Here is a 15,846-nt window from a genome sequence, read left to right as displayed (position 1 = left end):
CCAGCCCCTCCACCCCAACAGGCCCTGCCTCTAGGCCAGGGCCAGTGGGAAAAGCACTGAAAGCAGTGGGGCTATCCGACCTGCTTGGATGTCAGGGAGTGGATTTTTTGGCTGGGCTAAACTGACAAATAGCAAATACTTCTTCTCCAGCCTCATGCCCTTGCAGATTCATGGTTTGCCATGTAAACAGTAATTTCCATGTAAGCCCTTGCACTGCTTCACCAGTGGCACCACTGAGGAATTCCAGCTCTTAGAAAAAACAAAAGTGGAACTGGAGGCTGCAGCAACTGATGCCGTGTGAGGGGTGGGGGTAGGGGGAGCAAGAACCAGCCCCCTCTTTGTCATCCCTCATGCAAAGGTGAAAGAGCAGGAATAGCCAGGGGAGTGAAGGAAATCTTGAGGTTAGTTTGAGATTTTGGAATCTTCTGCCGCCATTTAGACCTGTCTAATGCCTGAAACTGGAGTTCTTTGGTTTGCCATATCCTCTGTATTCCCCTTGTAAGCAGAATGATTTGGAATGTTGTTCTGGAAATGGTGTGTTTTTGAGCTTGACAGCTCAAAATGATGATGATGGCAAACTCAATGTATCTTAGAAAATGTGTTTATATAGGCTTTCAGTCAAGCACCATTTAAATGCCATACATCATGATAAAAATGAAGGTGAAAACAACTCTGCTAGGCCACTGGTGGGAAGGCAGTGTCCTGGTTACATTAAAATATCTTTTGTTGTCAGATAAAGAATGTCTGCATTGAAGGGCCACCAGCTTCACAATTAGTGCAAAATATGGGGATGAAAGGCTTTTGCAGATATGAAAGCAAATCCCAATAAAATTCACAAGCAGAATGTGCTCGGGTAAGAGCTGATCTGCATGCAGCAACCAAGTGTTGGCTGTAACAGGCTGTACAGCAGTGGGGTTGCTCAGCTCACATCCACATTAGAGGAATGCAAAGTAGTACCAACCCTATGGAGCATTTTTGTTATGAGGATGACATTTCAACTAAAAGAAAAACTAAAAAGAAAAATTAGATTTGAGCTGCTAATTTTAAAAGCAATTTTAGAGAAAAAATACTTGGATGTGCATGATTATAGATAATTTCAAAATAACTTTAAAATGGAGGACTTTTAAAATATCTGCAAATGGAGTTTTCTTCATCATACATGCCAGACTGATGATTTCTCCTATAACATTTTCAGCAATGAATGTAAAATCTCCATTAACTGCACTGGCCTCACACTTTGCATGGACAGCAAAGATTCATGGTATAGGACAGTGGTGAGGTAGTAGACACTCTCTGACATCCTGCTGTAACTAAGACAATTCATAAGCATTTAGTAAGAAGGTAAGATGTGCTGCACCGTGTCCAAAAGTCCGTCCAACTCAGCAGCTCATCTCTGGTGTGACTTACAGACACTTAAATGAACCTAAGAACAGGCATGCACACCTGGAATGATGCACTCAAGGATCCTTCAAGTAAAGGACACTGAAACTACACTTTTTAATTTCCACTTGTGGGCCTCATACAATGAAACTTTGTTTTGCTTACTGTAACATGGAAATTATTCCATGTCCTGACAGCTTTCAACTGTTTCATCCTTATAAGTAGAGTGGCCATTTATTACTGGCCACATAAGTTGCATACCCATTATTCATAAATCTGTTATCTTTATCAAATACATCCTGGTCACCACTGTGCTGCAGTCCTTTTGGATATAGTTTAACCTCAGAGAAACAAACTGTGTCTCTACTCCTGCACCATGATAGCAGTTTCTTCTTCTCTAGACAAAACAGGTGGTGCCTAATGCTGATGTAAGAGGTGGAGAGGACAGCTGTTTCTGGTAGAAGTAAACACCCCCAAGATCTCCTCCTGGATATCTGTCAGTCACTGTCCCATTTCCTTCAGAAGCCACATTTCAATGGCTATAGTGTACAACAGTCACTCCTATGGTTAGAGATGTAACTCATTCCATCAATTTATGTGCCTGGGAAATAAGATGGGTGTGCAAGAAAACCATTCAGAGGAATTAAGTTGTACATTTTATACAAAAATTTAATTTGGAAAATGAGACAGTCCACCGTTTTCTTTTAGCCTGTCTAAAACAGTCAAATTGGAAATACAGAACTGTGATCATGCATCTGATTTTTCAGTTACTTAATTCAAGGATTAGGACCAAACTTCTAAAAAAAAAATCTAGGTTAACACAGTTTCTTACTTCCATAGTAACTTTTACCTCTCCTCTCCAGTTAATGACTGCTAACACAAATATTAAGTATTTAGACCCATTTAGCATGACCAAATGCAGACCCTCTTATAATCCATAGTGCATTTTGTTCCCCAAAACTGAGTGTGTGCAATGAAAACAAAAGGCAGCGTGTCAGAAGGGAGTGCAGTATAGTCCAATTAACTTGAATAAGACAGGTAGCCATGGAAGGTTACTCTGGCTTCTTGGAACTCTATGTTCAAGAACTCCTGTCAGCTCTTCTTTCTGAGTTTTGGCCTGGTATTTCCTTCTGCAGTGTTGTAAATGCAGGGGACCTACAGAAATTCAGCTCAAGTTTGCACATCTGAATTTAATCCCCCAAGTTTAGTTAGTGTCATCCATCATCCCTTTGCACTGGAACACACTTAAATCTTATATTTGTAGAAGGATATCATTTTGTTATTTGAAACAAAATGGGGAATTCAAAGAAATGAAACAAACAACCATTCTTTTTTTAAAAAGGAAAATTTATTTATGGCTACACACACCACATATAAAATTAACATTTAACTGAAACATGTAATTGTTTCAATCATTTATGACTAACACAATGTTGACTACAAAACTGTACAGTTTATATTTAATAACCAATTCTTACAGCATAGTGCAATTGTAACATTTTATAAAGAAAATAATTTGTGCCTTTTTTAAATAAAGTGCATTAAATGACTATCTTGTATACAACAAGAAGCTCTGTAGTTGCAATTCAAAGCTTTAAGCTTAAGGGAAACTGAGGCAAAGATGTTTCACTTCCTTTAAAAATCACTTCATACACTGTCAAGCCATGGTTCAAACTTCAACCACAGTTAAATTACAAAAAAAACCAAAACAACAAAAACCTAAATTAGTATCAAAAATTACCACAGGCCTTTATGTATGAAACCAGTAACTGGTTCTCATATGAAGAGCACAACATGCAGGATTTCAATCCACCTGGCTCCTAGTGAGATGTACAGCATGAGAACTATCCTCCATGCAGATGCTTTTGCTAAAGCTTTTACAATTCAGCATGGAACTACATTGCAGTCAGTAGTATCAGGTGTCTACCTGAAATGTACAATGTTTCCTAAGAAAAGTTCTCTCTGAGGATTTGATGACATGAACATGATAAACTACAAGTTATTTTTTATTGCATTTGGCAACAAAAAATGTGGGGGTCTAGTTAGTAAATCTAAAAAATTACAAGTGTTTCTACTAGTCCAGGAATTCCAAATTTCATGGCCTGAAATTAAAGAGAGTTTACAGCTTTACTTCAGAGGCACACTTACAGCACTTATCCTATGAAATTCCATTTGTAAACACATTTACAATCAACTTTTGTAGATTTTGGCTGTGACACTAAAGCTCAGACCACACAAAGGAGGGCTTAACCCCAGAAAGTAAAAAGCTATAGACATCAAAATGGACAGAGGTGTAATGTGTCTCTCTCCAGAAACAATGACAAAACCAAGAATGCCCATTTCCTTTGGTTGCCTCTGGCTTAGGCCCAACAGGAAAGTCCATATTCTTCTCCTTCTCCATACATATATGGGACTGCTATCAGCTTCAACAAAAAATATATTTGAGCGCATGCAAGTAACCCTAGAGACTGCCTGACTTTTTTGCTTATGTGTAATCCAGGCAATTTACCTGCCTCTTCAGCTGCAATACTCATTCCACACTTTTGGCACAAATCACACACGCTGTTCCTGCATTCTGGAAAAGTGCATTTTCCTCCTAGAGGGACCAGCCTGAGTTCAGCACCAGATTACTGTACCTTCAGCTGCTCAGCTCTGGGAGAGCTGCTGTGTAATAAGCTGTGTGCTGGAGCGTGCTAACTCCCAGCAACCACTCTCCCTCCTCCTCCTGGACCAGGGAAAGTCTCTGCTTACACTGAGAGGGCTGTACAAAAGGAAAGATTTGGCTGGAATGTGACTGAAGAAGGCTCCCTGTTTTCTATCACGTCTGCAGAAAGCTCTGTGCTGAGAGCAGAGCTCCCTTCCAAACCCATCAGAAAAGCCTCACCACTGTGCTCTTTTCTCCTGGGCCCTCTGGGGCAGAGGCACCACAAGGTGGACTAAGTGTTGATCATATATGAGGGACTACATTGTCAGAGGGCAACCAAAGAGTGGCAGCACAAAAACCCATGGATGGGGCACAACTGCCCACACTCCATGGGGACACAACCCTTTTGTCCTATCTGGATGTGGGTACTTCAATTTTTGAAGGGCAAGGTCCTGCTGCTTTTATTTGCATACTATAAAATATCTCTCCCCTGAAAGCAGGGAGAAGCCAAATTCCTCATTATTTTGATGGGTTTAATCTTAGTGAACACTGAAGTAAGAGGAAAATTCTATGGTGACCATAAGTAATCAATGCATTAGAACTCTATACCTTGGCCCTAAATTTTAGAGGTCCTAGGCCTTTTTCCCAGAAAACCCCTGAAGCATATGTGTATTTTGTGTGCCTTTTAAAAATGAATGCATATTTTTTTTTAAATACTCTAAGATTCCCCAGGTTAGCATCAGCCAGTGCAAAATGTCCACCTGTGTCCCACGACTGTGTGGAATCATGATCTGTGCAGTCCTGTTACCAAAGCACGTATGGAAGACAGAAAAAGAGCAAGAGAGGAAAGGGAACAGTGGGTGGAAAAAGTTATCACTGCTTTATAGGCACATGCAAGTACCCTTCCTGCATTCTATACTATCGGTGGTCATGGAAAACATTCCTGTAATCTCAAAGATGGAAGTGGGACTGGCCCAAATTAAAGACATGAGAATTTGCTTCCCTTCCAAAACCTCTTGCCTGTCTTTGTTTGCTGAAATATCAGTTATTGCTGAATCTTTCAGTATTTGCAAGACTCATACAAATTGGGCAATATGTTTCTTTGATCACAAGGAACTGCTGAGCAAAGAAGTTATAGTTTAACCACATCCACAATGAAGGCATAGAGCATGATACATGGCATGTCATACATATAGAATCTAAATTAAATAATTGTAATAATTATGTATATATATATATATACATATATATACACATATATATAATATTTAGCTATGTAATTATGCTATTTAAAAATGATAGCTCATCATACTTAATCAAGTTAATGGCACACTGAAATACTCTAAGAAACTGTTTCTCTATTCAGCATGTAATATAACTAGTATGTTAAACTTGGACATAGGTATTTCCTTTTAAGAATGAGTTTATACTCAAAAGAAAAAATTTTAAAAGTCTATTTTGTTGGCATCTATTTCTTAAAAGGGAAAGCCCCCTCCATTTTCTAAGGTAAATCATTGCAGGATACAGTCTTCAGCATGTGCAGTTGCTATTGGCTTATTTTTTCCTTGAGAAACTGGGATTAGACCTGTGCTCAGGCATTGTGGTAGATCATAGGGTTGGGATCAAGTGGTTAGAGGAAAAAGAATATTACCAATACCAGTACACTTGCTTTCCCACCCCACAGGTGAATCAGACGTTTCCTGCCTAAGTGAAGTGGTTCAATGAAAAAGGGCTGCTGATATGTTTGAAAGGGTTATAACAAACTATTAAAAACTTTGTTAATCAGCTTTTACCTGGGAATGCACCACTGCACTTATGAGAGGCAGGTGCTTAGAATCACAGAGTCATTTAGGTTGAAAAAAACCTTTAGGATCATTAAGTCCAACTGCGAACCAATGTTTGCCTTGAAATAAAAAGGACTGTACCAGACATCTTACTGCTGGGAGCTGGGGTGGTGTGGAGGTGAAGGAGAAAAAGAAAAATAACCCAACCTGTAATCCTATGGCCATCAGTTAAAATAGTAAAAAACAAAAAAAATCTAAAAACAAACAAACAAACAAACAAAAATCTCCCCCATCCTTTCCAAGGGGCACTGAATTAGTCTGCATCACCAGTGACACACTAATTAACTGCAATATGGTTTCATCTAACCTACATTCAAGTTTGGATTTTTCCCTTCTCTTCTATAAGAAGTTTGTATAACAGTGAAATGTGCAACTCTTTCTTCTTGTGGGGCTTACAAGATCACAACAATTTTGTGAATAAACCACAGCATGGACTTTTTTAGAGCAAAGGCATGCTGTTTTCAAAGAAACATTTACTACAAAGTTATAGGCTTAGCTGCTCCCCAAAAGGAACAGAAATACATAATGACTTACTGTAAAATAATCTTCTGGTGGTCCTACTTTGAATTTTCAATGTTTTTCCACAAAAAAACCTCTTCTGATTTCAAGTGGGGCCACCCAAGACTGTGCCAACAAGACAAGTAGTAATCAGAATAAAATATGGGGCAACATTTTCAAGGAAGGGATACCTCACATCTGATCATACCTCCTCCTCTCTGCTCTCTGAACAGCACTCACAAGGGGCAGCCATACTGCCAGCCTCAGGGACAGGGGACTGCTGCACCACAACCTGGAACAGGGGCAGCCCCCGGGGCCCTCCTGGCAGCTCTGTGTACCTGGGGTAAGGCTCCAAATGGGCAGCTCAGAGCAGTTCTTAACACCCTTCCTACAGGGGGTGCATTTACTCAAGCATCCTTCCCGGCCAAGCTCAAGGCTGAGTGATTGAATCTGGCTGATTCACCAAGCTATAAAGACTTCCATCCCTCATCTTTCATCATCCACTTAATATGAAAGTAGATATCCTTGCAGCTCATTCAGATTTCTGATCCATTATAAGGAACTGCATTTTCTTGATCTGAAGAAGATGGCAGCAGCCAGTTTTAAGGGGTAATTTCCTCTTGTACCAAAGAAGTATTTCCAGTCAGGAGACCCTTCAAGTTTATTGGGAGTACCATCATTCTTTTACAGGCAGATGAGGGAGATACATATGCCTAATTTATCTTTCCTGACCTATTGCTTATTCATGAGATATAAATTATGCCACTCCCTTATAGTTCCTTCCTTTTAGTTCTCTATAAGCAGAGATTGAGAGATCTTATTTTTTTCTCCATGGAACATCTCTGGACTACCAATAAGCCAATCTAGAACCATTCAGTATCTCAGATAAAGTGACAGGATTGCTGCTGGGTTTTTAAATAGCAACTGCTCCGTCCAATTCTTATTTTTATTTATTTATTATACATAGAAAAAACAGACCCTACATAGTTTCTCGTCATAAAAGTCAGGGCCAACATTTTGGAAACACTGTTCTGAATGTTACAGAATCACTTTTTTCTTTTTAAGTAATGAGTGTGTAGTTATGCTTCATGGGCTTGATTTGTAGCAATGCTATTTAATCCCAACTTCCAGTCACACTTGCTTTATAAGGTTGCTTATCACCTTGGGGAAATGAAGTCACATCTATTTTATTTTTAAAAGCTAAAAAATCCCTAAGAAAACAAGGCAAAACAATAATAGCTCTTTGGGGACAGCATGAGCACGGGTCTCTGCCAAAGTTCACTGCTGTCCATGGAGGAGTTTTAGCGACTCCAAGATGCCTCAAGGCTGGTCCCTGAACACTAAAGGATGGATGCAACTGCTTATGTCACTGAGTGTCCCTAGCAGGAAGATACAGAAGCAGTATGGGTCCTTTGAGCTTGCTTCCAAAGAGCCTGGGTATTGGCAGGGGTGTTCTTCACTGGTATCATAACCAAGCTCTCTGCAGAACAGGCAGCACCACCTCTCAGTCACTCTGATGAGCATGACCAATTCAGGTATTCTTGGGATCAAGTTATAACTGGAAATCTTGAACACTATTAATTTATCCACAGAATGCTGTGCAACTAAATGCCAAACAATGAAAAGAATAAAACTCCCCAATGCAGTACATAATTCTTCCAGCAAATAGCACAAATTCAGGATTCAAGAATTTAGGTAAGATGTTATTGCTGTGTAATTCTATTCAGGAATTCAATGATTATAAAACAAATCAACCAGAAATAATGTCTTACATTGGTCTGATAGGATCTGCTTAACAAAGGAAGACTTATGCTTACTAAAAGTCCTTATGCAAGTTACTTTTTTTTGTCTAAAGTATATATTGCTTCCTCTCTATTGCTCTGAGTTTACTCAGCAGTTTATAGTATCCACATAATGGAGGATTTTATTGCTCTTGTGCTAAAAAGACATATTTCTCCTTATTGCTGAAATACTACTATTGGGGGAAATGGTTAGAAAAAAAAAGGAAAAAAAAAAAAAAGAAAAAAAGAGAAGACAATACAAAAAAATCCTCTCCTAACCTTTGAGGATGAATGTCTGAAAAAACCTGACAATAAATTTTTCCCATCAGGATACAACCTGTTACTAACTTTGGGTCAAGTGTGTTAATAAATAAACATGAACTTCAATTATTTAAACTAAATTACATCTTAAGGAAAAAAACACCTTCTGTCATTACAATGGAGATATGAAAGGTATTTCTCTGTACAGAGGTGAATCTAACCCCCCTGGTCTTATGCACTGTTGTTGTTAGGTAAGACAACAAAATACCAGAACCTGCAAGTTGGCTGGATTTCTGCCAGTTGCAGGAGGACCTTGGATGGATACTGGCACTTCACCATACAGCACAGGGGCCATTGTCACTCTGAGGGGACAGCAGAGAGTTGCTTAGCTCTGCAGGGTCTGAAAGGTGGCTGCCTGTCAAGCAATTCTGTGTGAGTGAGGTAGGCAGCTCTGCACCCACAGCTCTGCCCCCATTTCCCAGAGCTCATTCAGAGGTGTGTTATCTAGCACCCATCCTGGTGCTGCAGACTAGAGTAAAGTTTGGCCTGACAGCTGCAGGCAAACCTATGCTCAGTGGGATTTTCTGGCCTGTGCTGCACAGCCTCAGTTTTGGAACATATTTCTGGAAGAGGTAAAATCCTTCCTGGAGGTCACAGTAGTATCTTTGGAGGCAGAATCATGTTTCGCATCTGTTTGTGGTGGAAGGTAACCATGCACAACTCCTCAAACAAGGGCAAATCACATCCCTATGAGCCAGCTTTGTGGGATTGCTATAATTAATCCTCCTTTCCTCCATTTGACTTGCTCTGCTCCTCAGGAGAGAAGCTTCCAATTACAAATCTCTCTGCTCTGGCACAAGGAAGAGGTCGGCTCCCCCGGCACACTGGAGAGCCTCTGCAGAATTGAGCAGTCTGTGGAGTGAGGAAGATGACAAGGACACGAGGTGAAACCACATGAGAAGAGGGAATGACATTATCTCCCTCTGTGCTGTTTTTCTCTGGCTTCCCTACCACACAGGTGTTGCCTAGAGAAAAGCACTAATGCCTATGAGGTTATCCAAGAGCATGAGAACACATCTGCATAAGGAAAACAACAATTGCCCTCAGGACTGAATTTTGGTCACAGTTGTAGCTGCTCATCTTCATCATACTTTTAGCAATTTGACACAGAAGAACAAACAAGGGAAAAAGCAGGGGGAACAAAGTTTGCATGGCTTTAACTTTTTTTTTTTTTTAAGTGCCATCCTACATATTCAGTCTCTCTGCATTATTCATCTCATGACTTTTACTGCCATTATTTCCCAATAGTTTGCATACTTGCAAAACTGCACACATATGTATCATGGATATTTATGAAGTGAGTATTTCTTATACAAAAAATTGTAAGAAAATTCAATGACTAGAGTTTCAGTAACATTCATAAGTAGATAAAGAACACCGATACCCTACACTGAGCAGAGGTCATAGTCTAACTTGCTGAGCATCTGTAAATCACAGGGAAGCCAGGGGAGCTTCAAATTCACAGCTCTACTGGATCATGCCATGCAATTATTATTAAAATAATCAGATTACCAAGAAAGAACCAAATATCATGAAGGTTGAACCAAATAAATAATGGAATTTAAACCCAGCATTGCAACTAAAATTAATTATTGCTCATAAAAATCTCGACACAGTCTTGTTTACAGACAACTCACATTTGAGATTCAGCTTTGTGTATAGCATATGATTCTTAACATCACAGAAACTTTGCCACAAAAAGCTACAGTCATCCAAACGTCCACGTGGAAAGGACAGATTCCATTTGGAAAAGTCCAGACCAGCAGCACAGTTGTCTCTACTATCTCTACTACACAGGTATATTTTTTCATTGAACTGTAAATATTGCTATTTTTACACTTGAGTTTTGGAATTTTTTTTTTTTTTTTAATGGAAGGTATTTAAGCAACAATACAATATGCTGACTTTGACATTCAAGGGAGCATAACCTCCTGCTGATGCCAGGGCGTGAACACTTTGAGCTCCCATCAACACTAATGGAAGCAGTACTCTAAACTCCCATGCGCTGACATGAGGGTACACTGTAAGTTTCATGAAGACAAGTGCCAGGAAGATTTTCTCTCTGACAATCAAGTAGTCTTCAAATCCGAAAACAATGCTTTATTTCTAGTGCATTTTAATGTGGCTTCAGTGGAAGGTTAGAAGCAGTTTGAAATTTAACCATTCACAAGAGGAAGCTCTGCTTTCTAGACCAGAACTATAATGAAGTTCTATAATGAAGTGAACTGACATGTGTACAGTGCAAAGAATGAAACTGCCAGAAAAGGAGAAAACACTGTTTCATCTTGCAGTCCTGGTTGCATACAATTATGAACCAGATATGCTTTGAGAATTTATAAATGTTGGTATTTAAAATTACATTGGAGAACAGCGAAAACAAATGGTAATAGTATTGACTTGGTAAAAAATGTAGGGGAACCATTTGGTGTAGTGCTAAATATGTGCTGTGAGCAATCTATAGATTGTTTTATGAAACATTTCTCATACTGTTCTGAAAAGATAAACTCGTCTGAGAAACCTAGTTTTCAATCTATTACAAATGCCTAGCTGAAAGAGGACATATTGTTTCATCAATTTCAAAGATACCCTCATCAGTTTTAAAATCAACAGCATAGCTCCAATGTCCCACATGCAAGTAAAAACATATGTCTGATTTTTGAAAAAGAAATCAACGCATTTCTCTTGCTTTAACATCCAGCCAGAACACATGAGAGAACGGGTAACTCTTGAAAACAATTGTCAACCTAGTTCATGCTGAGATGTAAAATAAAAAGCTGCACAAGTACTTTCTCACTTCGAGCAAATTCGTTGCACTGATATTATTACAATAAATTCCATATAAATCAGTACAATTGGCCATTATTTTGAAGAGTATTCTGATGATATACAGATGGGGTAACAGGACTTGGTTTGGGGTTATTTTTTCTGTTTAAAAAAAAATTAAAGAGGAAAAAATATCCAAACAACAGATTGTAACATGCAGTATGACTAAACTCAATCACATAAACAATTTTAAAGAAGTATGTTGTTTCAATCTAATTTTAATTAGAAAACTTAATGCAAAATCATGGCAAACATGGCAAAGTCTGGGTAATATGACAAAAAGACCCTGAGCAACATTATAAATCTGTTAAGAACACTGATTATTTTGATTTTGGAAATCTTCCTTAAACCACTCGATTGATTTCGGTCGCTGGGGTTTTCTGTTTACAAAAAGGTCAGTCCATCCTGCGGTTTTTATGTGAACCCATCACACACCATTTAATAATGAATGCATCTAAACCAAAGACAGAATGTCTGGAAAGTAACATGTTAAGGAGCGTCCTCGTGGCTGCCAATCAGACATCACTGGGTGATCTTGCCCTCTGAGACAGGTTAGAAGGAATACAGCCACAACAGACGAGCCAAAGTGCTTTCTGTATCTCCTGGTTTCTAAAAGCATATATTACAGGATTGATGATGGAATTGTAGGTGGCTGGCAGGAGGGTGGCATAGGTGTATATAGAAGGATAGGTGTAATCTGCTATTAAAGAATAGAGCGTAAAAGGCATCCAGCAAGCAGCAAAGGTCCCCAAAATAATGGCCAAAGTAGACACTCCTTTTCGGGTGGTCACATAGTGGGAAGTGGCCAGGAAATGGTGTTGCAAGGCAATCTGATGGGCATGGCGCATCACGATTTTACAGATCTGAATGTAGAGCTGCAGCATGAGGGCAAACATAAGCAAGAAAGAGACCGAAAGGACAGCTGCATTATTTTTAGTGAGTGGTCTGATAACACTGCAGGTGGATTCATCTCTGAGGCAGTTCCAGCCCATCACAGGCAGCAGTCCAATACAGATAGATGCACCCCAGAGCAATATGAGCATGACATAGGTAAAAGTGACAGTCCTCTCTGAATTGTAAGTCAGAGCATAATACAGGGAGAGGTAACGATCAACAGTGATAGCCAGCAAGCTGCCAACAGATGCTGAGAAAGAGGCAACAATCAGTCCAATCGTAACCAGTTTCGTAGCTTCTGACTGCAGAAGGTAGGCAAAAACAAAATTGATGATCAATCCAATGCCTGCTAAGAGATCTGCCAGCGCCAGGCTGCCTATCAAGAGGAACATGGGGGCGCGAAGACTGGGATTATGAAAAATGATCAGAACCACAATGGCATTTTCGCAGGAGATAAGGGTCCCTGAAGTACACAAGACAATGTCCCAGGGGTTTACCAAAAGCTCTGGCTCAGGGTCTACGGCAGGAACCAGGGAGGAGCCTGCAGCTGAGGCATTCTCTGTAGAGCTGGCTTCTACATGATCCTGAGGCAGCCAGCTCAAATTAACCTTCAGATCTTCATTCATTTTAACCCCTGTCTTCTTCAACAGAAAGACATTGTTTTTAATGTTCAGCCACAGCACTGGACACATCGCCCCCCCGGAGCATGCAACGCCCTAGACAGCAACACCAGCCTGATGTGAGGGCAGGCACTTGTTACATAAATGTGACAATAGAAAATAAAAACAAAAAAACGGGGGAGGGGGGAGGCTATTTAAAACTGCCCGAGATTATCCTCCAAGGAAGGGACCGATGCACGGAGGCTGAGTGCTCCTTGGGGTAACCTGCCCAGGGAGCGAGGCACGGGAGGCAGCCCATAGAGCAGCCAAAGCCCGCTCTAAGCGCCGCAATTTGGGGTGGGGGCGGCTGCGGGAGGTGCAAGCCCCGCCAGCCTGCAGCCGCTGATGATTCCAGCGCGGGCTCTACGGGCACGGAGGGAGCGGACAGGATGGGGAAGGAGCAGGGCAGGCGGAATATCTTTCACCGACCCCCAGTGAGGAAACCCCGCCCGGGCTGGGGGGAGAGCAGGGCGATATCCGCCGAGAACTTACAAACTCGACGCGGACGCCACACACACACACAGACACAGACACACACAGACAGATCCCCACGCACCCCCAGCGGCGGATCACCTGGGCTGTCCCCCGGCGGCTCGGAGGAAGGATGGATGAAGGAAGGAGGAGGAGGAGGAGGAGGAGGCACGGAGGGGTCGCCGCGGTCCCTTCCAGGCGCCAGCGGGGCCGGCGCCGCGCGCGCGGTGGGGGGGGGCCGAGGGGGGGGAGCTGAGGGCGCAGCGCAGGTGCGCGCCCCCCGCGCGCGCGCGCGCAGGGCGTGTGCGTGCGCCTGGCTGCGAGGGAGGGAGTGAGGGGGCGGGGGCGCGCCTCGTGCCCGCGCGCCTGCGCAGGTGCGCGCGTGGGAGGCGGTGAGGGGGGAAAAGGGGGCGGACGCCCCCGGCCCGCTCCTCTCCGCCCCCGAGGGACCGCCGCGCCCGGCCCTGCGGCTCCCGGCCACCCCCTGCTTTTCCCTTGCCGCAGGAGCCGCCTGAAATGGTTTAAATGAAAATTATCCCCGTACTGTGGGGCTGGTCAAGTGCCGGCGGCACGGGTTTGCCCGGAGAGGTTGTGGTGTCCCCTTCTCTGGAGGTAACTGCAAAGCTGATGACATCGCCGTCCCTGGTACTGTTCGAGGCTGGGTAGGGTACTGAGTGACCTATCTAGTGGGTGGCATCCCTTCCCATGGCAGGACATTTGAAACTAGATGGTCTTTAAAGTTCCAACCCAAACCAGAGTTCTGTGATTCTGCGGTCCTGAATGACTTGTTCTAATTGGCAGTGCTTTGAGCGGTGGGGCTGGAGCAGACCATCACCAGAGGCACCCTGGAGCCTAACCTTGCTGTGATCTTCTGCTCTACAACCATATGAAAATGAATCATAGAATGCTAGAATCAATTAGGTTGGAAAAACCTCTGAGATCATTGAGTTCAAGCCATGACCGAAGACCACCATGTCAACCAGACCATGGCACCGAGTACCACAGCCAGTCTTTCCTTAAACAGCTCCAGGGACGGTGATGCCACCACCTCCCCGGGCAGCCCATTCCAATGTTAAATCACTCCTTCTCTGAAGAAATTTCTTTTCATGTCCAACCTAAGCCTCCCCTGGCACAGCTTGAGACTATGTCCTCTCATCCTTCTCACCTGGGAGAAGAGGCTGACCCCCACCTGGCTACAACCCCCTTTCCAATATGTCCTGAATGAAATGACCTCCTCTAACTGACCCTACTTTGAGAAGTGGGGCTGGACCAGACCACCCCCAGAGGCACCCTGGGGCCTCAACCATTCTTTGATTCTGTGGTCTACAACCACATGGAAATGAAAGTATGGTTTAAAAGATTTAAAAGAGTGATGCCCAGTGTCTGGTCTAAAGCAGGAGCTTCTGCCTGTACAGGGAGCCTGCTGCGGTGGCATGCGCATGGGAATGCCTGCCATCTTTGGATGGTGACATTAGGGATACATGGGAATTTTTACAAAGGTGTTAGATACTGAGCAATGCAGGCAGGCCAGTGGGACTTGGACTTAGTTGGAACTAAACTCGGATATAGGCCACTAGGTCAGAGGAGCCACACCAAACAGCTTTAAATGCCAGATACAGATGGTTTCCGCACAGAAAATAGTCCCCCAAGGTCCTCTGTACAGTCAGTGGAGAGAAGTGTGTCCTCCAGGGCATGTCAAAACAGTGGGATAAGTTGGTCTACAGAGGAGCCTGGGAAATTTTAGGAAAACATACTTTGTCCTCATTTACACCACTATACACCTAAAACCCTCTGGAAAATCAGGCCCTGGGGAATCATTGGAATCTGGATGGAAGATTTCCTTCTCCCTTGTTGAGTTATGGACTCAGCAAGTCTGCATGGTGCCATCCTTCATTCGGATTAACCTCAGTCACTGTGCTAAGCCTTGTGAAACTTTGCTGGATGACTCAAGATGATTCATTCATATTTCTGGTGCCCCTCCTGCTTTATAACAAGGACTAAAAATGGATATCATCTTTCTGCTGATCATTGTCTTCTAGTTTTATGCAGTGATTTCTTATGTGACAGTGTGACAAATACTTTCCTGTGATCTGGACTGAATATGTTTGGTGTGTTTCATCATCTGTCACTCTTCCATTTAGAGCAGTTGCAATAAAAATGCAAAAGCTTTTCTTCAAATGTTTTAACATTTGTTTCACAAATGGCAAAGACAAGCGTTTCAATTGAGTATTTTAATTTAGGACTTTGGAGAGCTGTGTTTATTCACTTATTTAATTTGTGAATGATTTCCATTCCAATTATAACACATTATAAACAAGCTAATGTTTGTATCCTGTATTGCAGGATATTGCCAGTTTGTCACTTTTTCCTGAGATGGTGGACTGTTGTCATTAGGGCAAATGGCATTGGCATGGATTTCACCCAGTGAAACAGAACACTTGTCACTTAGAGGAAAATCTCTCTTTAGGCAATATGAAGATTACCAGATGCAAAAATTAGTGATAGGTCATAGCTAAAGAGCTTTTGTACCA

General features: G+C 42.1%; 1 protein-coding gene across 4 annotated transcripts; it reads right to left on the bottom strand.

Moving 5' to 3' along the window:
* Positions 1 to 2,706: 2,706 nt before the first annotated feature.
* Positions 2,707 to 13,638, bottom strand: GPR12 (G protein-coupled receptor 12). 4 transcript variants are annotated; one of them, XM_071434025.1, is made up of 2 exons: positions 13,401 to 13,638; positions 2,707 to 12,826 (listed from the first exon to the last, which is right to left on the bottom strand). In XM_071434025.1, exon 2 carries the CDS (start codon positions 12,809 to 12,811, stop codon positions 11,807 to 11,809), a length of 1,005 nt encoding a protein of 334 aa, XP_071290126.1. In that variant the 5' UTR covers positions 12,812 to 12,826; positions 13,401 to 13,638; the 3' UTR covers positions 2,707 to 11,806. The 4 variants fall into 4 exon arrangements, with proteins under 4 accessions (XP_071290126.1, XP_071290124.1, XP_071290127.1 ...); XM_071434023.1 differs by having other exon boundaries at positions 2,707 to 12,823; XM_071434026.1 differs by having other exon boundaries at positions 13,418 to 13,638.
* Positions 13,639 to 15,846: the final 2,208 nt, after the last annotated feature.

This window comes from Agelaius tricolor, unplaced genomic scaffold (genome assembly GCF_023055355.1).
Source record: "Agelaius tricolor isolate 1412-34295 unplaced genomic scaffold, bAgeTri1.0.p SCAF_9, whole genome shotgun sequence".
In the NCBI taxonomy this organism is placed as follows: domain Eukaryota; kingdom Metazoa; phylum Chordata; class Aves; order Passeriformes; family Icteridae; genus Agelaius; species Agelaius tricolor.
Note: the sequence above shows the minus strand (reverse complement) of the source record. Positions and strands in the feature narration are given on the sequence as shown.

Coding starts and splice junctions, on each gene's coding strand:
- GPR12 (XM_071434025.1), bottom strand. CDS start 12,811: ATGAATGAAGATCTGAAGGTTAATTTGAGCTGGCTGCCTCAGGATCAT.